The 26,783-nt window shown below is 40.1% G+C and overlaps 1 protein-coding gene across 1 annotated transcript in view; it reads left to right on the top strand.

The window, feature by feature from the left end:
- The first annotated feature begins 4,896 nt into the window (after positions 1-4,896).
- The window catches only part of mtx2 (metaxin 2), a 106,590-nt gene continuing 84,703 nt past the window's right edge, over positions 4,897-26,783 (top strand). Inside the window, exons 1-3 of the mRNA XM_043693536.2 lie at positions 4,897-5,030; positions 24,339-24,386; positions 25,114-25,160. Coding sequence (XP_043549471.1) covers positions 4,991-5,030; positions 24,339-24,386; positions 25,114-25,160 — 135 coding nt within the window. The 5' untranslated portion in view covers positions 4,897-4,990. The remainder of the gene's footprint in view (positions 5,031-24,338; positions 24,387-25,113; positions 25,161-26,783) is intronic.

Here is a 26,783-nt window from a genome sequence, read left to right as displayed (position 1 = left end):
CTCCTGGCCTGTGCTTCTGCTGCTTCCCTGCTTCTTCAACACTACCTGTCCAACCACCTATCTTTGTGTCATCTGCAAACTTAGCAACAATGCCCTCAATTTCTTCAATCAGACCATTCATGCATAACGTGGATAATTGTGGTCCGAACAGTGACCCCTGCAGGACTCCACAGTCACTAGCTGCCATCCTGAAGATGACCCCTTTATCCCTTCTCTCTGTCTTCTGCCAGTTGGCCAATCTTCTATCCATGCCATTACCTTGCCACTAACACCATTGGCTCTTATCTTATTTGGCGGACTTCTACCTCCACAAAGAATGTTAACAGATTTGTCAGGCATGACCTGCGCTTGACGAAGCCATGCTGACTCAGCCCTATTTTGCACTTCCAAATATTCTGCCATCTCATCCTTAGTAATGGACTCTAAAATCTCACCAATGACTGAGGTCAGGCTAACCGGCCTATAATTTTCCATCTTCTGCCTCCCTCCTTTCTTACACAGGGTACTACATTAGCTATTTTCCTGTCCTCTGGGACCCTCCTTGACTCCAGTAATTCCTGAAAGATCATCATCAATGCCTCTACAAACTCATCAGATATCTTTTACAGAATTATGGGAAGTAGCCCATCCAATCCGGGTGACATATCCACCTCAGGCCTTTCAACTTTCCCAGCATCTTTGTGATGGCCACTACATTTTCCTCTGCTCCTGATTCTCTTGAAGTTCTTGTATCTTACTGGTGTCTTCTGCTGTGAAGACTGATGCAAATTACCTACTCAATTCCTTCACCATTCCTTTGTTCCCCATTACTACCTCTCTAGGTTCATTTTCCAGATGTCCAATATTCACTCTTGCCTCTTGCTTACCTTTGATATACGTAAACAAAAGTTTTCCTAAATTCTTTTATATTACTAGCTAGCTTACCATCATATTTCATCCTCTTCCCCCTTATTGCTTTTTAAGTTATCCATTGCTGGATTTTCAAGGCTTCCCAATCCTCTAGCTTCCCACTAATCTTCCCCATATTGTTAAAAATCACACAACACCAGGTTATAGTCCAACAGGTTTAATTGGAAGCACAAGCTTTCAGAGCACTGCTCCTTCATCAGGTGGTGAAGGAGCAGTGCTCCGAAAGCTAGTGCTTCCAATTAAATCCGTTGGACTATAACCTGGTGCTGTGTGATTTTTAACTTTGTATACCCCAGTCCAACACTAGTATCTCCAAATCATGACTTCCCCACATTGTAAGCCTTTTTATTTCCTTTTATATTGTCCCTAGCTTCCTTTATCAACTATGGCTGCTTTCACCTCCCCTTAGTATGTTTCTTCTTCCTTGGAATAGATTTCTACTGTGCCTCTCAAATTACCCCCAGAAACTCTTGCCATTGCTGCTCCACTGTTTTCTCTGCAGGAGGTCATTGTACACATTGGAACAAATGACATAGGAAAAGAAAAGGACATAGGAAATTAGGCAGGAAGTAAAAAAGGTCATTGAGGGTAATCATATCTGGATTACACTTGGTGTTACGTGCTATTGAGAGCAGGAATGGGAGGTTAGAGCAGATGAATGCCTGGACGAGGAGCTGGTGCAGAAGACAAAGACACATGTTTTTGGATCATTTGAATCTCTTCTGGGGTACAGGTGACCTGGATAAGGAGGATAGGTTGCACCTGCATTGGAAGGGGATTAGAATGCTTGCAGGGAGATTTGCCAGAGCTGCTTGGGAGTGCTGTGTGCTTGCATGCCAGCATGTGTATGTTAGGACCCAGAGAAATAGTGAGAAAACAGATCAGTCTGAGACTGATGTAGTTGAGAAAAGGAGTAAGTCAAACAGTCAAGGCAGGCTGTAGAAATAATGGATGTATTGGTGGTCATCTTTCAACATTCTATATACTCTATACTATACTATAGTTCCTATGGATTGGAATGCAGCAAATGCAACTCTAATATTTTAAAAAATGAGGTAAAGAGAAAACAGGGTATTATAGACCGGTTGGTTTGATATTGGTAGATGGAAAACATTACAGTTCACTATAAAAGATTTAATAGCAGAGCATTTAGAAAATAGTGCATGTATCAGACAGAGTCTAAATGGATTTACAAAAGGGAAATCATGCTTGATAAATTAGATTCCCTATGGTATGGAAACAGGGCCTTCAGCTCAACAAGTCCACACTGACCCTCCAAAGAGTAACCACCCAGACCCATTCCCCTACCCTATATTTACCCCTGAGTCATACACCTAAAACTATGGGCAATTTAGCATGATCAATTTACCTGACCTGCATATCTTGAATGGTTGGGGGAAACCAGAGCACCTGGAGGAAACCCATGCAGACATGGGGAGAACATGCAAACTCCACACAAACAGTCACCAAGAAATCCAGGTTCCTTGCACTGTGAGGCATCAGTGCTAACCACTGAGACACCATGCCGCCCCCATCAATGGACATTTTTCGACAATCTAACTAATTGAGTCAATAAAGGGAGGACCAGTGGAAGTAGTTTACTTGGATTTTTAGAAGGCTTTTGATGAGGTCCAACGTAAGAGATTAGCATGTAAAATTAAAGTGCATGGGATTGTGGTAGTTCACTGGCAAGAATAGGGAACTAGTTGGCAGACATAAAACAAACTATAAAAATAATTAGGTCTTTTTCTGAGTAAAAGGCAATGCCTGGTGGGATACTGTAGGGATTAGTGCTAGGATCCCAGTTATTCATAATACATTTTCATTATTTAGATGAAGGAACTAAAGGCAATATCTCCTAGGTTTGCAGAAGACACAAGGTTGGGAGGGTGAATTGAATGGAAGATGTAGAAATGCTTGTGTGATTTGGACAAGTTATTGTGGTTTTTAGATTACTTACAGTGTGGAAACAGGCCCTTCGGCCCAACAAGTCCACACCGACCCGCCGAAGCGCAACCCACCCATACCCCTACATTTACCCCTTACCTAACATTACGGGGAATTTAGCATGGCCAATTCACCTGACCTGCACATCTTTAGACTGTGGGAGGAAACCGGAGCACCCGGAGGAAACCCATGCAGACACGGGGAGAATGTGCAAACTCCAGAAAGACAGTTGCCTGAGGCTGGAATTGAACCCAGGTCTCTGGCGCTGTGAGGCAGCAGTGCTAACCACTGTGCCACCGTGCCGCCCGTGGTTCTGTTCGCCGAGCTGGGAATTTGTGTTGCAGACATTTCGTCCCCTGTCTAGGTGACATCCTCAGTGCTTGGGAGCCTCCTGTGAAGCGCTTCTGTGATCTTTCCTCCGGCATTTGTAGTGGTTTGAATCTGCCGCTACAAATGCCCGAGGAAAGATCACAGAAGCGCTTCACAGGAGACTCCCACAAGCACTGAGGATGTCACCTAGACAGGGGACAAAACGTCTGCAACACAAATTCCCAGCTCGGCGAACAGAACCACAACAATGAGCACCTGAGCTACAAATCTCCTCACAAACTTTGGACAAGTTATGCGATTGGGCAAATGCATGGTACATCATGTCTAATGTGGATAAATGTGAGGTTATCTACTTTGGTAGCAAAAGCAGGAAGGCAGATTATTATCTGAGTAGTGATTAGGTTGGGAAAAGGGTGATGCAACAAGACATGACTCTTGTATAGCAGTCACTGAAAAATGCATGCAGGTGCAGTAGTCAGTGAAGAAGACAAATTATATGTTAGAAAATTAGACCATAAGACAAGGGAGCTGAAATTGGCCCATTCGGCCCATTGTGTCTGCTCCACCCCATGGCTGACCCCATGGTCAACCCCATTTCCCACTTTCTCCCTGATAAGACCATGTTGGTCTTCATATTAAGATGATTCAAGTTGAGAAAGAGTGATGCCTTGCTGCAATTGCTCGGGGCTATGGTGAGACCACACCTGAAGTAGTGTGTGGAGTTTTAGTCTCTTTATCTGAGGAAGAGCTATGAGTGCAACAAAGATTTACCAATTGATTCTTGGGCTAGCAGGACTGATGTATGAAGAGAGATTGCATTAGTTAGACTTACATTCCACGGAGTTTAGAAGAATGAGGGGAGCAGAGAAACTTATACAACTCCAACAAGACCTGACAGGGTAAACATAGGAAGAGTTTTCCTGATGTCCTGGGAACTCAGAACCAGAGGTCACAGTTTAAATATATAGGGCTGGCCATTTCAAATTGAGTTAGGAGAAATGTCTTAGCCCAGGCAGTGGTGGTCCTGTAGAATTCTCTCCTGCAGCTAACAGTTGATGCCAAAATATTAGATGTTTTCAAGGGGTTAGATATAGTTTGAGGGGTAGAGGGATCAGAGAATATGAGAAAAAAGTAGAATCAGGTTAGTGAGTTGGATAATCAGCCATGATCAAACTAAATGACAGAACGGTTGGAAGGGCTGTATAGTGTACTCCTGCTGCCATTTTCTGTGCTTCCACTGGTGACTATCCTTTCAGTTGCTTAAAACTAAACCCTGAAATATCCTCCCTTTATCATTTTCATCCTTTAGGATGTCCCTTAAAACTATCCCTTTGAAGAATCTTTCGATTTAATGTCTCCTCTGTTCCTTTGTGCCCTGCCTGGGATCATGTTAAGTATGCTATACAGACTTGTGGTGGCTGTTCATACATTACGACAGTGATTACACATAATACAATCTATTGGCCATAAGGCGTTTTGAGACGCGATTGGCGCTTTAAGAATGCAATTTTTCTTCTCAACCGATAGTGTTTGCAGCAGTCTTGGAGCCAAACATCGAAATTCCTCACCCAACCTTCTCCTACTTCTCCATAAAACAGGCCACATTGTCTAAATTTTTACATTGCGCGATGTGCTCCCCTGAAACCGGCAGCAGCATACAATACGCATGCGCAGCACTGGCAGTGCTGGACAGGATGTGACACAAAACCGCCGGAAGTGAGTGTCTGCTGCGATTGACATTGTCTTAGGAAGATTGTGAAGCCTTTCTCTCGGCCCAGGAGAGCAGCAGCAGTAGCTTTGTGCCATGTCACTAGCAACAGACATGTTTGTCTGCCAGATGGCAGGTAATGAATTCAGAGTCGCTTCGTGCTGTCATTAACGGGGTTAGCTTGGTCTCTGTTGGAGAAACTAAAAGGTGACGGGGGCGGGGTCTGTTGACCCAGTGAGATTCTCAATTCATCCTACCTCCTGAGGAACGGATGGGATTGCGAGAACTTAACTTGGATCAGTTGTACAAAGTTAAAAATCACACAACACCAGGTTATAGTCCAACAGGTTAATTGGAAGCACACTAGCTTTCGGAGCGACGCTCCCTCATCAGGTGATTGTCACTCCGAAAGCTAGCGTGCTTCCAATTAAACCTGTTGGACTATAACCTGGTGTTGTGTGATTTTTAATTTTGTACACCCCAGTCCTACACCGGCATCTCCAAATCATGGATCAGTTGTCGCCTCTATTTATGCACTTTCCATTAAGTTGTACAACCCACGTATGTATGCATTGATCAACAAAAGTGTAACTTTTTCAATGTGTCTACGGTTCTTTGGTCATTAGTCTACAACATTACTGTTGCTTTGAGGATTGCTGAAAAGTGGCTGTTTTCCACATTATGAATTTGAGGATGATTGAGTAAACCACCTGGGTTACTTGTAATTTTGAGTTTTGATTTAAGTACAATGTTGTTTACAGTTTGGCTGCAAACAGTTGAAGGTAAAGAAAATTGAGAACGGTGCCTGAGTAGTCTTTTGCCCAAGTCAAAATGCAGAATAGGTAGACTGTAGTTACATGACTTTGAATTGTGTACTGTAATGTCAAGTTGCACTGAACAATGCTGTTCCATACAACTTTAATGTTTCAGTACACAATTCAAAGGTATAAGCATGAGGTTCCTGCTTTTAACTCAGGCACATGGTTCAAATTACACTATCTGATAATTCTAGTGCTTTAAATTACCAAATATCAGTTACTTGTATTTCTAAGGTACTGAAATGCATGAAATGATCATGAATAAGCTGTGTAACTATACCTTAAATTTCTGGAATTTGTATGCAGTAGATGCTTTTTGTGCAAAAATAGTCCATAAACTCCATTTATGCATATATATTGCTGCTGTATCAATGAAGATCTAGAATGATATAATGCAAGGCAATATTGGAACTAATTGAAATCTGAAATAAAAACAATTCTGGAAATGCTGAGTGCATCCAGGAGTATCTGTAGAAAGGAATTAGCATTTTAGGTCTGTGCCTAATAGGAGCTGTCTTAAGATCACATTTTAGTACTTGAAATTATAATTGCAATCAATATTACTTGTGATCTAACGACAAAGTCCTACTTATCTTAATTTGTGATGATGTTTTGATAAGTTTACTTTGCTTAGCCCCAGCTGTCACATTTATTCAGTATTTAATTTCATATATAAATTATGGAAAAATGCAAGCAGTAATAAATTAACTCTCCAATTAAATAGGCCTTTTAGATATCTCAGTGAATCCCTTCCAACAATAACAACAACTCACCAGGGTTCCTTTGACAGCACCTTCCAAACCTGAGACTTCTATGACCTAGAAGTACAAGGGCAGCAAATACATTTGAACTGTACTATGTGAAAATTGCTTTCTGAATCACACACTATCCTGGCTCTTAAAAATAAATTACTCATTGGTTGTGGGTGTTGCTAGCTCCACCATTGCTAGTTGTCCTTGAGATGGTGATGGTGAGGTGTCTCCTTGAACTGCTGCATTCTGTGTTTTGTTGTATGTAGACCCACAATGTCGTTAGGGAGGAAGTTCCAGGATTTTGACCCAGCAACACAAGGAATGGCAATTTATTTCCAAGTCAGGATGGTGGGGGGAGTGTATGTTTGTGAATGTGGTGCTCAATCAAGTAGTTTAGTTTGTCTTGGATACTATCAAGTTTCTTGGATATTATTGGAGCAAGGGGGCGAATATTCCATCACACTTCTGTTTTGTACCTTGTAGGTGATAGACACGATCTGGGGAATCAGGAGGTGAGTTACTCCCTGTAGGATTCAGAGCCTATGACCTGCTTTTGTGACTACATGAATTATATGACTAGTTCAGTTCAGTTTCTGGTCAATTGTAAATGTAGGATGTTGATGATGGGGTATTCAGTAGTGGTAATACCACTGAATGTCAAGGGTGATGGTTAGATTCTCTCTTGCTGGAGGTTGTTGCTTGGTAGTTTTGTGGCATGTACAATACTTGTCAGCTTCAGCCTGGATATTGACCAGGTCTTACTATATTTGGATTTGGATTGCTTCAGTATCTGATTAATGATGATTGGTGTTAAATGTTGTGCAATCATCATCAAATGTCTGCACTCTGACTTCCCAAATGGAAAGAGGGACATTGCGGAAGCAGCTGAAAATTCAAAGTTTGTGAGAAGATTTGTAGCTCGGGTGCTCGTTGTTGTGGTTCTGTTCGCCGAGCTGAAATTTTGTGTTGCAGACGTTTTGTCCCCTGTCCAGGTGACATCCTTAGTGCTTGGGAGCCTCCTGTGAAGCGCTTCTGTGTTGTTTCCTCCGGCATTTTTAGTGGTTTGTCTCTGCCGCTTCCGGTTGTCAGTTCCAGCTGTCTGCTGCAGTGGCCGGTACATTGGGTCCAGGTCGATGTGTTTGCTGTTAGAATCTGTGGATGAGTGCCATGCCTCTAGGAATTCCCTGGCTGTTCTCTGTTTGGCTTGTCCTATAATAGTAGTGTTATAATAGCATTGAATATCGTACGCCAGATTGAAAGAAGTACAAGTAAAATGCTGCTTCACCTGCAAAGTGTATTTGTGGTCTTGGATGGTGAGGAGAGACGAGGTGAATAGGCAAATGTTACACTGTGTTATTGCATGGGAAATTGTCATGAGGGAGTAAAGAAATGTTAGGAGTGATAGAAGAGTGCACCAGACTGACACAGAAGAAATGATACCTTTAGAATGCTCAGATAACTTGGGAAATTATGTTTGGCCGTGATGTCCTGTTTGAGGTGACGATAATGGCAGAAGACAATCCATTGAAGGTAGAGACTGGTAAGATGGAAAGTGAGGACAAGGGGAGCCCTATTGTTGTTGAGGGAGGAGAAGGGGTGTGGACAGAAGTGTAAAAGATATGTTGGACACTGTTGAGACCTCTGGCAGCCACATTGGGGGGTGGAACCTGTGTTGAAGAAAAAGAAGGACATGTCAGTAGCACTCTGGAGGAAGGTGGCATCACTGCAACAGAAATGGAGAAAGTGGGAAAATGGAATGTAAACCTTGAAGGAAGCAGGGTGTGAGGGAGAGCAGTCAAGGTAACCATGGCAGATGGTGCATTGTAATAGATATTGGTGGATAACCTATCCTCAAAAATGGAAATATTGAAGTCAAAGATGGGAAGGAAAGAGAAGAGTCATAAATGGATCAGATGAAGGTGAGAGAAGGATGGAAATTGGAAGTAGAATTATTAATTTATCCAACACTAGACAAGAGCAGGTAGCAACGCAAATGATATCATTGATGTATTGAAGAAAAAGTTGTTGGTGGGGGCCCAGGTAGGACTAGAACAGATATAAAACACAAAGCCACACCTTTGACTTCACGAAATTTGTTCACAGTGAATATGAGCTCAGCCAAGCGATGGAGAATGGAGGTGGATGGGAACTGTTCAAGACTCTTCAGGAAAGAAGCAGGGAGTCTTCAGACCATCCTCAAGGGCAATGAATATATCGAAGGATTTCATTTAATTGTGAACCAGAGGCATCTGGGGCCAGAAAGCTGGAAACTTTAGAATTGACATAAAGCATCAGAAGAATCCGGAATGTAAATGGGAAAAGGCTGAACAAAGAAGGGACAAAAATAGAATCACAGTAGGAAGAATAACGTTTAGTGGGGCACAAAAACTCTGAAACAATAGTTCTGCCAGGATAGTGCTGCTCGTGATTTTTGTTAAGGAAGTAGAGTTTGTTGTGTGGGATTGGGGGACTATGAAGTGGGAAGCTGTGGAAATGAGCTGTCCAGAGGAGATGATGTCATAGAGATGTACAGTGCGGAAACAGGTATCCTAAATAAATCTCGTTCCATTTTTGGCCCACATCTGCCTAAACCCTTTCTATTCAAGTATATACCCAGATGTCTTTTAAATGTTGTAACTGTATCAGTTTCAACCACTTCCTATGGCAGTTGATTCCATATATGCACCACCCTCTGCATGAAAACGTTGCCCATCAGCTTCCTTTTTCAATCTTGCCCCTCTCACTTCAGACCTATGCCCACTAGCTTTAGACTCCCCTACCCTGTGGGGAAAACCTTGACTGTTCACCCTATTCATACCCCTCATGACTTTATGAACCTCTACAAGGTCACCCCTCAGCTTCTGATGCTCCAGGGAAAATAGCCTTAGCCTGTTCAGCCTCTCCCTATAACTCAAACCCTCCAACCCTGGCAACATCCTTGTAAATGTTTTCTGAACCTTTTGAAGTTTAACAACATATCTCCGATGGCAAGGAGACCGGAATTGAACACTGTTCCAAAAAATGGCCTAACCAATGCCCAGTACAGCTGCAAAATGACCTCCTAACTCATATACTCAATGCACTGACCAATAAAGACAAGCTTACCAAACGTCACCTTCACTACTCTGTCTACCTAGGACTCCACTTTCAAGGAACTATGAATCTGCACTCCAAAGTCTCTTTGTTCAGCAACACTCCCCAGGACCTTTCCCTTAAATGTATATGTCAGTCCTGGAAATAAGTCCGTGAGGTCCCGATCAATAAGATGATAGGAGGAAATGTCTGAGAGTTGGCGCTCAGCCTTATAAATGGGGCGGCACAGTGGCTCAGTGGTTAGCACTGCTGCCGCACAGCACCAGGGACTCTGGTTCGATTCCCACCTCGGGCGACTGTTTGTCTGTGTGGAGTTTGCACATTCTCCCAGTTTCCTCCGGGTGCTCCGGTTTCCTCTCACAATCCAAACATGTGCTGGTCAGGTGAACTGACCATGCTAAATTGCCCATAGTGTTAGTTGCATTTGTCAGGGGTAGGTATAAGTTGGGGGAATGGCTCTGGGTGGCTTACTGTTCGGAGGGTCAGTGTGGACTTGCTGGTCTGAAGGGCCTGTTTCCATATTGTAGGGAATCTAATCAAATCTAATCCAAAAACTGTGGCTGTAAGAGCAGATAAGAGGCTAAAAATTCTGCACTGAGTAGCTTTCTAACTGAGTTACTTCCAAGCTCTGTGAAACTGGTCACCATTTATATTTGACATGCAAATGTTTAGTTGTGAGAATGGATTGACAACATTGGGGCTGTTCTCCTCGGAGGGGATAAGGCTGAGAGACTTAATGGAGGTTTACAACATCCTGAGCAGGTTCGATATAGGAGATAGGGAGAAGCTGTTCCTTCCTGCTTATAAAAAGAACAAGAGTGAGTGGGTATAGATTTAACGTGATGTGCAAACAAAGCAAGTGTGATGTGAGAAGAATAGAAATGTGGTGGAAGCAGGTTCAATTGAGGCTTTCAAAAGTGCACTGGATTTTTCTTTTGGTTAGTAATTGTATTCAGAAATCTGGAGAAAAGGATCTAGATAATAGAGCCCGAATAGTTAGTAGAGCTGGTGCAGGCACAATGTGTTAAATGGCCTTTTGCACTGTAGTTAGTTTCTGATTCTGTGGTGGAGGTAGGTTCAAGAGAGCATTGCATTTATTTGGACAGAAGTAATGTGCAAGAATATTGGAAAAAGCAGAAATTCACACGAGATAATGATCCTTGTTTGAAGAACCAATGTGCTGAACAGCCACCATCTGCATTGTATGAATTATGTGAATCTATGAAGTTAAGAGCATGATAGTATATTCTTCACCTGCCTGAATGAGCTCTGCTTCAACAATGCTGAAGAGGCTTGACACACCATACAGGGCAGAGACCTATAATTATTTGGCATCCAGTCACCACCTTCAACATTTCCACATAGCTGATCAACGCAATCACCAGCAGTGCATACCATCTGCAAGATACATTGCAGCAACTTCCCAGGCCTCCTGCAACAACAGCTCTCAAACCTACAATCTCTACCACCTAGCAGGGCAAGAGGAAATGATGTAAGGATGTATCATCATGTGTAAGTTTACCTCTAAGCCACAGATCATCCTGACTTGGAGCTATATTACTGTTCCTTCAGTATTGCGAGGTTAAAGTCTTGACACTCACTTCCTAATAGCATTCCACCAGAGACTGCAGCACTTCAAGATGTACTCACCGTTGCCTTTTCAATGAAAACTAGGAATGGGCAAAAAACACTAGCATTGCACATATCCTGTGAATGAACTTAGGCAAAAAAGAGTGGCCACCATAACTCTCATGGGAGACAAATTTACATTTTCATGTCAAGGATACTCTCTGTTTTATTGTGTGGCACTACCATTGTGTTCAATGGGACAGATTCAGATTATGGCATTCATGAACTGTGTGGCATCAGAAGCAGTGAAATTTTATTCCACCACAATCCATAACTTCATGATCATACGTCAGCTCTCTCTGACATTACTGACAAGGCAATGGATTCATACCAAAAAGAAAAGTTACAGCATGTAACTTGAAAATTTTTGTGATTTACTTTTGAAGCACATTCAGCCACTTTTTCAGATGTGGTTATTGTATTGAAGCAGAAAAATGCAAGGTGCCTATTGTGAATAAGATGAATTTAAAGTAATAGAGTCATAGAGATGTACAGAATGGAAACATACCCTTCGGTCCAACCCGTCCATACCGACTAGATATCCCAACCCAATCTGGTTCCACCTGCCAGCACCTGGCCCATATCCCTCCAAACCCTTCCTATTCATATACCCATCCAAATGCCTCTTAAATGTTGCAATTGTACCAGCCTCCACCACATCCTCCGGCAGCTCATTCCATACACGTACCACCCTCTGCGTGAAAACGTTGCCCCTTAGGTCTCTTTTATGTCTTTCCCCTCTTGCCCTAAACCTATGCCCTCTAGTTCTGGACTCCCCGACCCCAGGGAAAAGACTTTTCCTATTTACCCTATCCATGCCCCTCAGAATTTTGTAGACCTCTATAAGGTCACCCCTCAGCCTTCGAGGCTCCAGGGAAAACAGCCCCAGCCTGTTCAGTCTCTCCCTGTAGCTCAGATCCTCCAACCCTGGCAACATTCTTGTAAATCTTTTCTGAACCCTTTCAAGTTTCACAACATCTTTCCGATAGGAAGGAGGCCAGAATTGCACGCAGTATTCCAACAGTGGCCTAACCAATGTCCTGTACAGCCGCAACATGACCTCCCAACTCCTGTACTCAATACTCTGACCAATAAAGGAAAGCATACCAAACGCCTTCTTCACTATCCTATCTACCTTCGACTCCACTTTCAAGGAGCTATGAACCTGCACTCCAAGGTCTCTTTGTTCAGCAACATTCCCTAGGACCTTACCATTAAGTGTATAAGTCCTGCTCAGAATTACTTTCCCAAAATGCAGCACCTCGCATTTATCTGAATTAAACTCCATCTGCCACTTCTCAGCCCATTGGCCCATCTGGTCCAGATCCTGTTGTAATCTGAGGTAACCGTCTTTGCTGTCCACTACACCTCCAATTTTGGTGTCATCTGCAAACTCACTAACTGTATCTCTTATGCTCGCATCCAAATCATTTATGTAAATGACAAAAAGTAGAGGGCCCAACACCGATCCTTGTGGCACTCCAATGGTCACAGGCCTCCAGTCTGAAAAACAACCCTCCACCACCACCCTTTGTCTTCTACCTTTTTGAGCCAGTTCTGTATCCAAATGGCTAGTTCTCCCTGTATTTCATGAGATCTAACCTTGCTAATCAGTCTCCCATGGGGAACCTTGTTAAACGCCTTACTGAAGTCCATATAGATCACATCTACTGCTCTGCCCTCATCAGTATTCTTTGTTACATCTTCAAAAACTCAGTCAAGTTTGTGAGGCATGATTTCCCATGCACAAAGCCATGTTGACTATCTTGAATCAGTCCTTGCCTTTCCAAATAAATGTACATCCTATCCCTCAGGATTCCTTCCAACAACTTGCCCACCACCGAGGTCAGGCTCACTGGTCTATAGTTCCCTGGCTTGTCCTTACCACCCTTCTGAAACAGTGGCACCATGTTTGCCAACCTCCAGTCTTCCGGCACCTCACCTGTGACTATCGATGATACAAATATCTCAGCAAGAGGCCCAGCAATCACTTCTCTAGCTTCCCACAGAATTCTTGGGTACACCTGATCAGGTCCTGGGGATTTATCCACCGTTATCCGTTCAAGACATCCAGCACTTCCACCTCTGTAATCTGGACATTTTGTAAGATGTCACCATCTATTTCCCTACAGTCTATATCTCCCATATCCTTTTCCACAGTAAATACTGATGCAAAATATTCATTTAGTATCTCCCCCATTTTCTGTGGCTCCACACAAAGGCTGCCTTGCTGTTCTTCGAGGGGCCCTGTTCTCTCCCTAGTTACCCTTTTGTCCTTAATATATTTGTAAAAACCCTTTGGATTCTCCTTAATTCTATTCGCCAAAGCTATCTCATGTCCCCGTTTTGCCCCCCTGATTTCCCTCTTCAGTGTACTCCTACTTTCTTTATACTCTAAGGATTTACTCAACCTATCCTGTCTATACCTGACACATGCTTCCTTCTTTTTCTTAACCAAACCCTCAATTTCTTTAGTCATCCAGCATTCCCATACCTACCAGCCTTCCCTTTCACCCTGACAGGAATATACTTTCTCTGGATTCTTGTTATCTCATTTCTGTCGGTTTCCCATTTTCCAGCAGTCCCTTTACCTGCGAACATCTGCCTCCAATCAGCTTTTGAAAGTTCTTGCCTAATACCGTCAAAATTGGCCTTTCTCCAATTTAGAACTTCAACTTTTAGATCTGGTCTATCCTTTTCCATCACTATGGTCGCTGGCCCCAAAGTGCTCCCCCACTGACACCTCAGTCACCTGTCCTGCCTTATTTCCCAAGAGTAGGTCAAGTTTTGCACCTTCTCTAGTAAGTACATCCACATACTGAATCAGAAAATTGTCTTGTACGCACTTAAGAAATTCCTCTCCATCTAAACCTTTAACACTATGGCAGTCCCAGTCGATGTTTGGAAAGTTAAAATCCCCTACCAAAATCCCCTACCATAACTACCCTATTATTCTTACAGATAGCCGAGATCTCCTTACAAGTTTGTTTCTCAATTTCCCTCTGACTGTTGGGGGTTCTATAATACAATCCCAATAAAGTGATCATCCCTTTCTTATTTCTCAGTTTCACCCAAATAACTTCCCTGGATGTATTTCTGGGAATATCCTCCCTCAGCACAGCTGTAATGCTATCCCTTATCAAAAATGCCACTCCCCCTCCTCTCTCGCCTCCCTTTCTATCCTTCCTGTACCATTTATATCCTGGAACATTAAGCTGCCAGTCCTTCTTTTGTAACTTCAAAAACAGTCCAGCAATTGGAAGCCTGTGCCAGTAATCGAATGCATGTGACTTCAGATCTCACCTTCATAATTAACAAATGATAAAGATGACAAAAACAAACTGGTCAATCAGAGTGAGCACAAAGTCGTTAATTGTTATAAAAAATACATTTTTAATGGAAAGAATCCTGTTCTGGGTGAATAACTTCATTATAATCAAACTGATACGGTTGCAATCATTCAAGTAACAAGGCCAGCACCACCTTAGAGCAACTGGAGCTCAATAATACAAATGCTGGCCTGACAAACAATGTGTACATAGAAATTCAGGTTAGTCTCACTTGTAACAGAACCAAAAATTACAAAGATATCCCACAACTGTTGTGCAATTTTTTGGTCATTTTCCAAAGATTTAATACAAACACTTGCATGGCGTAGTGTTTGCCAAAATTATCTAATACTATCTAGCCTTTGCAGATACCAAGATTGAAGCATGTTCCAACCTGTTGGAATAAGAACTGTTAGCATTTCTTATTTACTTATTTCCCAAAAAGTCATTTTGAACTATTTTCTTGCAGATTATGTTGCAGCATATCCATTTTGAAAATACTTCCAGTTGAGCTCATTGTACATGTTCTGTCATAATGGTGATAAAATACACACTATTCAAATTCCATTCTGATTTTAATAATTTCATGGACTAAAATGATTTTGAAGAGGGACGAAACACTGACTTTGATACAAGTCACCTGACCAGATATGTTAACCATATTCTATGAAACTAACATGGAATAAACAAGGCTTGAAATGAATTTAATGCTTTATCAAAAGGCGCTGAAACTGGTCAACCCAGTCAGGTATAAAAAGATCCTTGGCTCCTATTTTCATTTATACATCAGACATGGAAATACACAAACCATCTTGTATTTCACAGAGTTGCTTTTGTCAGAGTACGAGAAATGGATTCTATTGTAGAAACAGATCCAGCTGGAGAAAGTGCTGTCTGGTTTTGAAGAAAGCCAAGTGCTCAGTGACAGAACTGATTGAAGAAAAATCATTTGGATGCGAAGAACTTAGAAAAAAACTTTGTGGTATTTGCTACTGCTGATAATTGAATACATTCAGTAAATAACCATGATTTTAGGTTAAAATCTGGTGCCTTAAAGACACTTGTCTCTACTGTACATATAGACAGTGTGTTCCTTTCCTCTTCCTTTTGTACTGGACACTATGTTTGTTCTAACTTTTGTGCCTGTGAGTATGCTTGACGTTGTGTCCACTATTTTTCTTGTGATTAGTCGATAATAAAATTGTGCTGTGTTTCACTGAAGAAATCCTTGCATATGGTCCCTTCCTGCTGCATTGGAAACTGGTTACCTATGTTTTAACTGGAGAGATATGTTGCCTCAGAGACAAAAAAACCCTGCAGATGCTGGAATCCAAGGTAGACAAGCAGGAGGCTAGAAGAACACAGCAAACCAAGCAGCGTCAAGAGGTGGAGAAGACGATGTTTCGTGGGTAAACCTTCAGGACTGGGGTTGGGTATAGGGGCGCTGCAGATAGAGAGGGTTTTGGGGTCAGGATGGAGAAGTGGGGATAGGTGAAGGCAGGTAGATGGTATGACCTGGTCGGTCAATGGGAGGAATGAATACAGTAGGTGTCTGGGAGTCAATAGGAGAAAAGAAAAGGGACGTAAATTTTATGCCCACCCATGAGGTTGAAAAAACAGGAGCCGATTCACCTCTCCTCACTTGGTTTTGTTTTTATTCATTAGTGGGATGAGGATATTGCTGGCTGGCAAGCATTTATCTCTGATCACCCCAACGGCAGTTAAGTCAACCACATTGCTGTGGGTCTGGAGTCATGTGTATGTCAGACCAGGTAAGGTTGGCAGTTTCCTTGACTAAAAGACATCAGTGAACCAGATAGGTTTTTCTGATAATTGATTATGGATTCATGGTCATCGTTAGATTGCTAATTTCAGGCTTTCTTAATGAATTCAAATTCCACCGCTTGCTATATTGGGGAACAACGTGTTTTTTTAAAATAAAAGTTTCTGCGTGACCAGAATTTTTAAAGAAAATTTGAAACAGAATTAAATTTCTTCTTTCATAGCACCATGTATAAGTCAAGAAGAAATTGAATAATTCAGAGGTGTAATAGGTGGAAATTAAGAGGATTGGTGGTCAACTTCAATACAACTAAGGAAAAATATGGTGAGAACCTATAGAATGTAAAGGAGATTAGAGGCAATATAAAACATTGTTTCACTTACCAACCTTGCAGAAGTTAAACAATTTAACAGAAAACTGTTAAACTGGCAACACTCAGATTTTGTTGGAACTTAATTCCCACAGACGGTCGATCCAACAGACACTGATGAATAAAGATGAAAAACTACTTTCTTTGTGTTCCTCCTCAGCAAGAATTTCTTTTGGAGTTATTTTTGTTCCACATGTGAACAAGTTTTCACTGTTTATTAGGCAAGGCTAGAGCTGCAATATGGAAGAAGTTCCAAGGAAATTTCCTGGCCTTTGCTTTCTCTCCTTCCTAACTCAACACTGTCAAGACCATGGATTGTATCTTTGGGCTCTTTATCTCCTGGGCTGTAAGCGAAGTCACTCCACCGCCTTAAAATTAACACTCCATTTCAATTCACTATAATTGCTAGCTTCTGTAATTTTTGGCAGTGCCATTTCAGTGATAGCATTTCTGCACGATGCATGAGGCTGTAGTCTATTTATTGTACATGCATATAATGTTATCAGTCTAATGTAAATCGCTGAATCTTCCAATACAGAAGGAAACCTTGAACGTTTTGTTAATATATTAGTGCTGAAATTGAAACTGGCTTCATAAATTGCATGCTGCTAGTTACTGTATAATCCTTCTAATTAAGGCAAGATGTTTGTGTTGGGAATGGAATGTTTTTCCAATTTGGGGATCGCTGTCAACGTAAAGCCTTTCCAGATTAGTATGAAGTAGCCAATGCAAACAAAAGTTCCCTGAAACTTGTTGGAACCATCTCTCTCCTCAACCATCCTTTAAGATTAACCAAATTTTGCTAAAGTATGGCTGAGTTTTATGTTGTACGTTTATATGTGCTAGGAACCAGGTTGTAACGCCTTGAACTTTTTCTGGGGTTGCTGGAAGTTACAAGACTTTGTGTACCATCAATGTAAGTTAGATACATTAAAGTATGTTGCTGGAAGGACGCATCCATTAAAATAGTTTGCTTTGGCAATTTCCCTCTCTTTGAACCAATTTTTCTTATTTCCTTCCTTTTGCAATGAAGATATCAGTTCTTGTACAAACGTGGTTTCATGGATGCTGGTTATTCTCTGATACCACAGTCAAGTAGCACTCCACATTTCTCAATCTAGACAGTGAGTGTTAACTAATAGGGGAATTAGTGCAACTATTTTTGTTTTTACTGGACAATCACATATTTTCTTCTTGCAGTGGTAACTGCCCGTTGACCTTGATCAGGCACAGGTACGCTGTTAAGGTGTTATCAGTTTATTTTTATCCAGAAACTCAACTAATGTTCTGGAGACCTGGGTTCAAATCCTGCCATGAATGAATTTGAATTCAATTAAGAATCTGGAATTAAGGGTCTATAGGTGACTACGAAGCCAGTGTCAACTGTCGGAAAAACCCATCTGGTTCCCTAATGCCCTTTTAGTCAAGGAAATATGTTATCCTTATCTGGTCTGGCCTATGTGTGACTGCAGACCCACAGTAATGTAGCTGACTCTTAACTGCCCTCTGGGCAATGAAGGATAAGCAATAAATGCTGGCATAGCCAGCAATGCCCATACCCTGTGAGTGCATTTAAAAAAAAAGGATGCTCGATGAGCTATAGTGCTCCATTGTATAAAAGACTGGAAATAATAACCGGGAACATTTTGCTTTATGAAGCTCAGTTGTTCATAGCTTTAACAGGCTAGGCCAAATTTGTGTTTGCTTTTGTGAATGCATCTTCTGTATTTATATTTGTTACTGGAACAGTGCCTAATAATATTGAAACAGCAATAATAGTTAGATGGCACAAGCAGGTTCATGAACTGAGATTACCAGCCCAGGCATTGATGTAATGAAATATTGTTTGTATCCACAAAAATTGTAGGCCTTGTAATATGGTCTGGCTATTGACATTGTTCCTTTGGCTAAGTATTCAGTTAACTCAAACAGCAAAGAAAACTGACTTCTTACATGATTCTGCTCACGAATGTACATTTGTGAGCAACTGTATTAGATGTTTATAAATTTGGTGGGAATCTCTCGGCTGCTATCGACTTAGCCCTAACAGGAACACAGACAAGTGTGGATATTAATCTTGATTATAATTCTCTATGTAGCTCAACAACCTCCTGAAATTTGCTGTCTCGGCACTTAAAACTAGGCAGGATGGTGAAGTGGCAGAGGGCTTCCTTTGTCTATGTGGATCTATACCAATCAAAATGCCAGTGCCTTTGTTAAGAATGGAAGGTGGAAAGCCTAATAAACTTTGCTTTATGCCTGCTATTTTGATTTTATCAAACCTAATTTAAATTGCATATTACAAAAATCAGATATTGAAATGTTATAGAGACCTCTATTGATAAGCAGAAGACCTTGGGGAAATTTCCTTTTATGCTCTAGACGTAGTGAGTAGCAAACTGTAATCCATATGCTATGGAAATATGTGGCCCAAGGATAAATGAAGTTTGATTTTAGTGGAGTTTTTTTGTGTCATAAATCACTGTGATAGAAAACAGGCTTGTGTGGTTAAGCTACATGTAATTTGTGTTTGGTGATATAAGAAATTTTACATCATGTTCAGTACCTTTTAAAATGCATGTTTTGTACAAGACTGTTATTTTAGCCTGAAAATCACAGCTGTAGCTGTCATCTGTGATATTTACTGTTCCATTATTTATTGGTCTTGAACAATCCATAGAGACAGAAGGTTCAAACATGGACTATTTCCTGGTATTAAAACTGTTTTTATATTAAATTTTTATTTTTCCGTTTTATCAAAATTTGTATTGGAAGTTGTTCTGCAGATATAATTCCTAAAGATATTCCAGTAAATAGAGGCACTGTTTCACTTGATTCTCCATTTGAAACAAAATATAGATAAAGTTGTGTATGGTCACTGAAATGCAATGCACACTTTTTTTATAATTTGTTTTTGAGTTTCACAGATGACTAATATTTATATTACTGAATTTAGTTTCGTATTAATCCGCTGTTGCTAACAAAAGCTTTTTTTTAGATAAAATATATTTAGTGTTTGTTACATATATTTCTTGTTGTAGGACTGAAACTTTTTATTCCTCCTAATTTGTTTGTTTAGAAGTGTAGGATTATTAATTTATCACTTAGGTATGGTATTATAGGAAGTTTTTTTACATCTTAATCACAAAATAATACCATGCTGTTGTTTGACAAACCACTGGATTTATAACTTTCTTGAGAAGTTTTTACACTTTTATTATTGTTTATTTTAAGGGTGACTAATCAGGTTAACCATAATTATTAGGAAAATATTGTAACACTTATTTAAATCTTTACAAAGCTTTTGTTGTTTTGAAGTTGTCAGCATTGTTAACATAATTTATTTGCTTGAAGTAAATATTAAAGGTAAACTGTCATCTCAGAGTCGGGGAAAAAAATCCTGCTAATAAAATGAATATAGTAAGTGAAGGTTTTCTGACCTGTAATTATATGGCTAATTTCTGTTTTTGTGACTTCAAGCAAATGAGGAATGTGTTCTAAAAGTTGGCTTTAGCTAGTGGTATTTGTAGAAAAAAAGGTAAAGTCTGAATTTAATTTTTGACAGCCAGGTAATCTGGAGAATTGCCTAGTTTTTAGCTGGCTTATGAAGTGGTTAGTATATTACAAGTGTCTAATGTACACTGGTGTAACAGAACTACACGGTTACTATACTGACAGCATGTGTGTGTAAAACCATTGTACTGCATTCTGCTACCTTTTACCTTGCAAGTCTCAATGTTTACTTCCTCATGACGCTATAATTTTTATTCACATCTTTAATAACTATCAGCTCAGTGACTCAAATACTTTCCTGGTCTTTTCCCTCTACAAATTGCAGCTTCTTTTGAAAAGTTTTCCTTATTTTTCTACTACTTTGAGGTCTCTTGATCTTTGTTATCTTGATGTTCACTAGGGTCCATTAATTCTGTGCTCCAATGAATATAACAGAACAACTAGGAACAGGTGAAGGCAATTCAGCTCCTAGAGCCTGTTCTATTTTGATATGATCATGACTAAGCTCAACTTGACCTCAACTGCATTTGCCTGCTCATTCTCCATCACTTTTCAACCCTAGGACTAATGACTAACCCGATGTCTCCTCCTCAAATTTACTCAATGTCCGAGCATCCGTTATACTGTGGGGTAGTGAATTCCACAGACTGAGAGAAGTAATTTCTTCACTTCTGTTTTCTATCTGCTGTCCCTTATCTTAAAGCTATAATCTCTATGAAATAATTCCAGGAACTTTATTCATGCTTTACATGTCTTATTGAACCACCTCAACCTTCTGGACTACCTACGCTGCTCGAACGTTCATTTGGCATTTTCTGCTTATGACTTTTGTCTTTTAATTACTCTCCTCTTACTTGCTGCTGTTTTATCCATCATGCTCTTACACATTCATTCTTGCAAAGTCTTTTCACCTTGTTTTTAGTTTTGCTTTCAAAATCCCACTGATAACTGTTATGTTCAGTTAACTAACAATTCAAAAAATAGGTAGGCAAGCAATTTGTGAATAAGATACTAAGAATCTGGAAAGGAATGTAGATTTAAGTAGGTAAGTAAATATTAGGCAAGTGTGGGGAAAATGTGAAGTTGATCATTTTGGCAGGAAGAATAGAAAAATAGAATATTATTTAAATGGAAGGAAATCATGGAATGCTATGGTATGGAGAGCTCTAGGTGACAAAAAGTTAGCATGCGGGTACAGCAAGTGATTTGGAAACAAATGTAATATTGGTATTTATTGCACGGGGATGAAGTATATAATAGTAGACAAGTCTTTCTACAATTGAATAGGACATTGATGAGACCATGTTTAAGGTACTATGTTAAGTTTTGGTTGCTTTGTTTAATCTTACTGAAAGTAGTTCAGAAAAGGTTGGCTAGGCTGATTCCTGGGATAAAAGAGCTGTCTTATGAGGAAGGTTGAGCAGGTTGGGCTTATATTCATTAGAGTTTAGAAGAATGATCTAATTTAAATATATGAGACTCAAACAGATTGTCTCGGTAAATGCTGAATGAATGTTTCACCTTGGGAGTCAAGAACATGATGTGCAGTTTGCAAATGAAGGGTCTTCCATTTGAGACAGATGAGAAATTTCTTCTTAGTGTTGCTCTTTATCTTAGAGAGCCATTGAAGCTGAGTTCAATAGATTTTTTTTTTCAAAACGTTATTGAGGGTTATAGATGCAATCAGGAAAATGGAATAGGGGCCACAATCTGATCAGTCATGATTTTACTGACTGGTGGAGCTGGCTGAAGATGTAAATTGGCCTATTACTATTTTGTTTGATCTAATGATTGGGTTAACTAACTTGATAGTTGATTTCAAACTTCTCATGTCATGTCAACTGGATAAGCTAATTGCTGGGAAACATAATAAAATTTGTAGTTCAGCAAAAATCATTAGTGTATTTAAATGAATTGTTTTATCATTTATCAGGATTAGAGAACTTTTTCAGTGATTTGAAGTCACAAAGTATGTTGTACAAATAGGACTCATGAATCTCAATGTTCAGTACCATTTGTGACTCCTCAGATGTGCTCAAATGCAACATGATCTGGACAATATCCACACTTGGGCTGACAAGTGGCAAGCAACATTTACACCCCTCAAATGCCAGGCTATAACCATCGCCAATAAGATGCAATCTAACCACCGCCCCATGACATTCAATGGTGCTACCATCACTGAATCCCCCACCATCAACGCCCTGGTGGTTATCATTGACCAGAAACCCAACTGGACACCACATAAACACTGTAGCTATAAGAACAGTCAGAGGCTAGGAATACTATAGCAAGTAACTCACCTTTTAACTCCCCAAAGCTTGTCCACCATCTACAAGGCACAAGTCAGGAATGTGATGGAATACTCCTCGCTTGTCTGGATGAGTGCAGCCCCAACAACAGTCAAGAAGCTCGACATCATCCAAGAAAAGCAGCTTACTGGATTAACACTAAGCCCACAAGCATCCACTTCCTCCACCACCAACGCTCAGTCACGGCAGTGTATACTATCTACAAGATGCACTGCAACATTTCACCAAAGATCCTCCAACTGCACCTTCCAAACCCATGACCACTTCCATCTAGAAGGAAAAGGGCAACAGATATATGGGAACATCATCACCTTCAAGTCCAAGTCACTCATCATCCTGACTTGAAAATGTATTGCTGTTCCTTCACTGTCACTGGGTCAAAATCCTGGAATTCCCACCCTAATGACATTGTGGGGCAACCAACAGTAGGTGGACTGCAGCAGTTCAAGAAGGCAGCTCACCACCATCTCCTCAAGGGCAATAAATGCTGGCCAGCCAGCAATGCCCACATTCCACAAATGAATAAATAAAAAAAAATCAAACAAAGGTGGTTTGCAGGTGCAGCAAGTAAATAAGAAGGCAAATGGCATATTATCCTGCATTGCCAGAGGGATGGAGTTTAAAAACATGTTGGTTAAGCTGTCACTGTTTCTGGTTCTTTTGAGGTCATACCTGTGTATCTTTTGAGAAAGATGTACTGGCAATGGAGGGGTGGAGAGGAGGCTCACCAGGTTGATTCCAGAATTGAGAGAACATAGAACTTTACAGCGCAGTACAAGCCCTTTGGCTCTCTGATGTTGAGCCGGCCTGTGAAACCAATCTGAAGACCATTAACCTGCACTATTCCATTTTCAATCATATGTTTATCCAATGATCATTTAAATGCCCTTAAAGTTTGCGAGTCTACTACTGTTGCCCCTTACTACTCTCTGAGTAAAGAAACTACCTCTGACAGCTGTCCTATATCTATCACCCCTCAGTTTAAAGGTGTGGCCCCTCATGCTGGCCATCATCATTTGACGGAAAAAGGCTCTCACTGTCCAGTCGACCCTATCCAACTCTCTGATTATATTATATGCCTCAATTAAGTAACCTCTCAATCTTCTTTCTCACAAAGTCAGCCGCAAGTCCCTCAGCCTTTCCTCATAAGATCTTCCCTCCATGCCAGACAACATCCTAGTAAGTCTCCTCTGAACCCTTTCCAACACTTCCACATCTTTCCTGTAATGCGGTGACCAGAATTGTACGCAATACTCCAAGTGCAACTGCATCAGAGTTTTGTACAACCCTCAACATGAGAGGATTGGCTTGTGGGAGGGATTATACTCATTGGAATTTAGAAGAATGAGGGGGGAATCTTACAGAAACTTATAAAATTATGACAGGAATACATAAGCAGAAAGGTTGTTTCCACTGGCAGGTGAAACTAGAACTAAGGGGAATAGCCTCAAAATAAGGGGGAACAGATTTAGGACTGAGTGGAGGAGGAACTTCTTTATTCAAAGGGTTGTGAATCTGGAATTTCCTGCCCAATGAAACATTTGAGTCTACCTTATTGAATATTTTTAAAGCAAAGATAGATTTTTGAACTGTAAAGGAATTAATGATTATAGTGAGCGGGCAGGTACATGGAGCTGAGTCTGTGAAAAGATCAGCTACGGTCTTATTTAATGCTGGAGCAGACTCGATGGCTTACTCCTGCACGTATATCTAATGTTCTTATGTTTTTAGCACATTTTTGTAATAAAATGGAGATAGTTCTCCTCCGAAGTTAGGTCTACTGTTTTGAGTTCAGATGTGGTTCTTTATGCCTATACATTTCATGCATTTATTTTGTTGTTACAGCTGCAGAACCTTGGCCCGAAAATGCAACACTGTATCAACCCTTGAAAGGTAGGCATTGTGTTTTAGAATTAAATCTTGTAATACTTTATACTGCATCATTTGTTTTTGCAACTAATTGTGTTTTTCAATCAAAGATTCGGTGCATGTCGTGGAAAATTTTAATACTTGGTGGTACTTCATCCTATTAAGATGATTTTGCTGACATGTGTCTGTCAAATAAACAAGACATTCATGAAATCTTGCCTTCATGATTTATTATTCAGCAAGTAAATAGCTTGTTGTGAAATGATATGGTTGAAAACCCTATTGATAGGTTTACCAACAGTTGGGAAATGATTTGTAGGTCCATCAGATATTTAAATATTATGGCAAATGTGGCTCTCATTAAAAAAAAGAACTTTAAAATGCTTCACATTGGTAGAGACAGTTCAGTTTTCCTTTAGCAGCTGTTCATATATCATCAGCTCATGTTACGGCCCCCATTTGGGGCACAGCAGCCTGCTCCAGTTGTCAGTAGACTGCAAAGTAATGAAGACTAATGGGTTGCTGCCCCAGTCCTCTAAACCAAGGAATTTTTATTGCAGTGAACTTGTCATCTTTCTTTCTTCTGACAGACTGAAATGTTTTATAATGTTAGCTTCAAATAGCTTTTTAGAACGCCATTGGAGACTTTTCTTGCTTTAGGTAAGCAATGCTAAAAGATTATTGTGTACTAATGGTCTGATTCAGGTGATAAAATTTCCTTCTATATAACTTTTGTCCTCTCATTATGCAGGGGAACAGATTTTGCTGTCAGACAATGCTTCCTGTCTTGCTGTTCAGGTAGGCATAAAAGCATTATGTTCTTGGTATTAAGGGTCAACTAATCAGATTGGATGCAAAATCCTTAATCAGTTTGAGAGAAAACACATACTGTGGTATGAAAACTTCTGTAAAACTCATTAATGCTTGTTTGCTTGGAAAATCTGTTCAGTTTGCAGAGGAATGTCTCAGAAAATAATACATGAAGAAAGTGGTCACCTGGGGATCAATCGGAAAGATAGATGATCAAATTTAAATATTGTACGGTGTATCATAATTTTTTTTTTGTTCTTTAAATGTTGTTGGCCCTGAAAAGTTCTGGAAAAACTTGTAAAGAAAGAAAAATGCACAGAGTTTTGATGGTCACTGCTCGATGACTGGTAAATATTTTTAATCAGTCTGTTCAGAGATGTTATGACACAGTTGGAGCTGGTGGGACTTGAATCCAGACCTTATACTATACTTTGTTTTAACAAAACGTATTGTAGATTACAACTGTGGCAAAACTTCCCTTTTAGGAGAGGTTATTTGCTTGACAGGACTGTCATATTTAATTCAATATTTTTGGCGCTTGCCATTTTTTCATAGGTTTTTAATTAAGGAACAGAGAAAAGATGAGGCTTTATTTTCATTCAGGGTTGTGAGGATCAGAAATTCACTGTGAACGAAGGGTGGAAGCACATGCAATAGGGCTTTGAAAAGGGAATTGGATATATAATTGAAAAGGAAACATTTGTAGGACTGCAGGGAGAAAGTAGCAGTCAACTAATCGGACAACGTTTTCAAAATGCTGGCATTGGCACAATAGGACAAACAGCGCTGTATAATTTGAAACATGCCACTATTTTTCTGTATTTTGAAATTACTGTAAATTGTATAAGTAAGCAATTATAATGCTTGAGCTTTTGCTGGTGGTTTTGCTTAAGTTCAGTTGTCTCACTTGCCTCTAAATCTGTTTTCCTCATATTAGCACACATTTCAATTCACATCTTTCAATGAATTGGTGCTGCACGTTTTTCTGATAGATTGAATTTGATCAAGAAGCACTCTTATTCTAGGTATTGTGACAGTGGTGACAGTAAAAGTGGTAGTTTTAACTAAAAAAAAGTAAGATTAAAGTTCTTTAGAAGTTACTCAACCAGTGGTATCATATGATTACAAATTACTCCATTAGTGGTGTTAATTATCTTAATATTCATTATTTTAATTTCTGGGTTTTAACAAAAATGTTTTAAATTGATGTTCATTCAGCGGTATGGCTTATTTTGTTTATTCACTTGTGAAAAACTCAGAAGTACCAATGAATTTTAGATGATACTGGTTCTTCACTAGGGATCTCTTAGTTTGTTTTAAGACCTATATTGTGGATGAGGGATTTGGGAGTAATAAACAATGAGCAATAAAAAAAGCTATAAGGTGTTGCAAGTTACTCATTAATCTGAAATATTGATTTACTTCAGACTGTACATAAAGTACAGTGAGTTGTAGTTACTTACATTTTACTGACGAGTTACACAGAAACCGGATACTCAGCCCAACAGGTCATGGTCAGGGTTAATGTTTCACATGTTTCTCCTTCCACATTGCTTCATCTCACACTATCAACATTTCTTTCCTTTCCAGTTTTTTTCTCCTTACAATACT

Source organism: Chiloscyllium plagiosum, unplaced genomic scaffold, assembly GCF_037043375.1.
Source record: "Chiloscyllium plagiosum isolate Xiang-an unplaced genomic scaffold, Cpla_swu_hap1 HiC_scaffold_7, whole genome shotgun sequence".
NCBI lineage: Eukaryota > Metazoa > Chordata > Chondrichthyes > Orectolobiformes > Hemiscylliidae > Chiloscyllium > Chiloscyllium plagiosum.
This window is presented reverse-complemented; position numbering and strand designations above follow the sequence as displayed.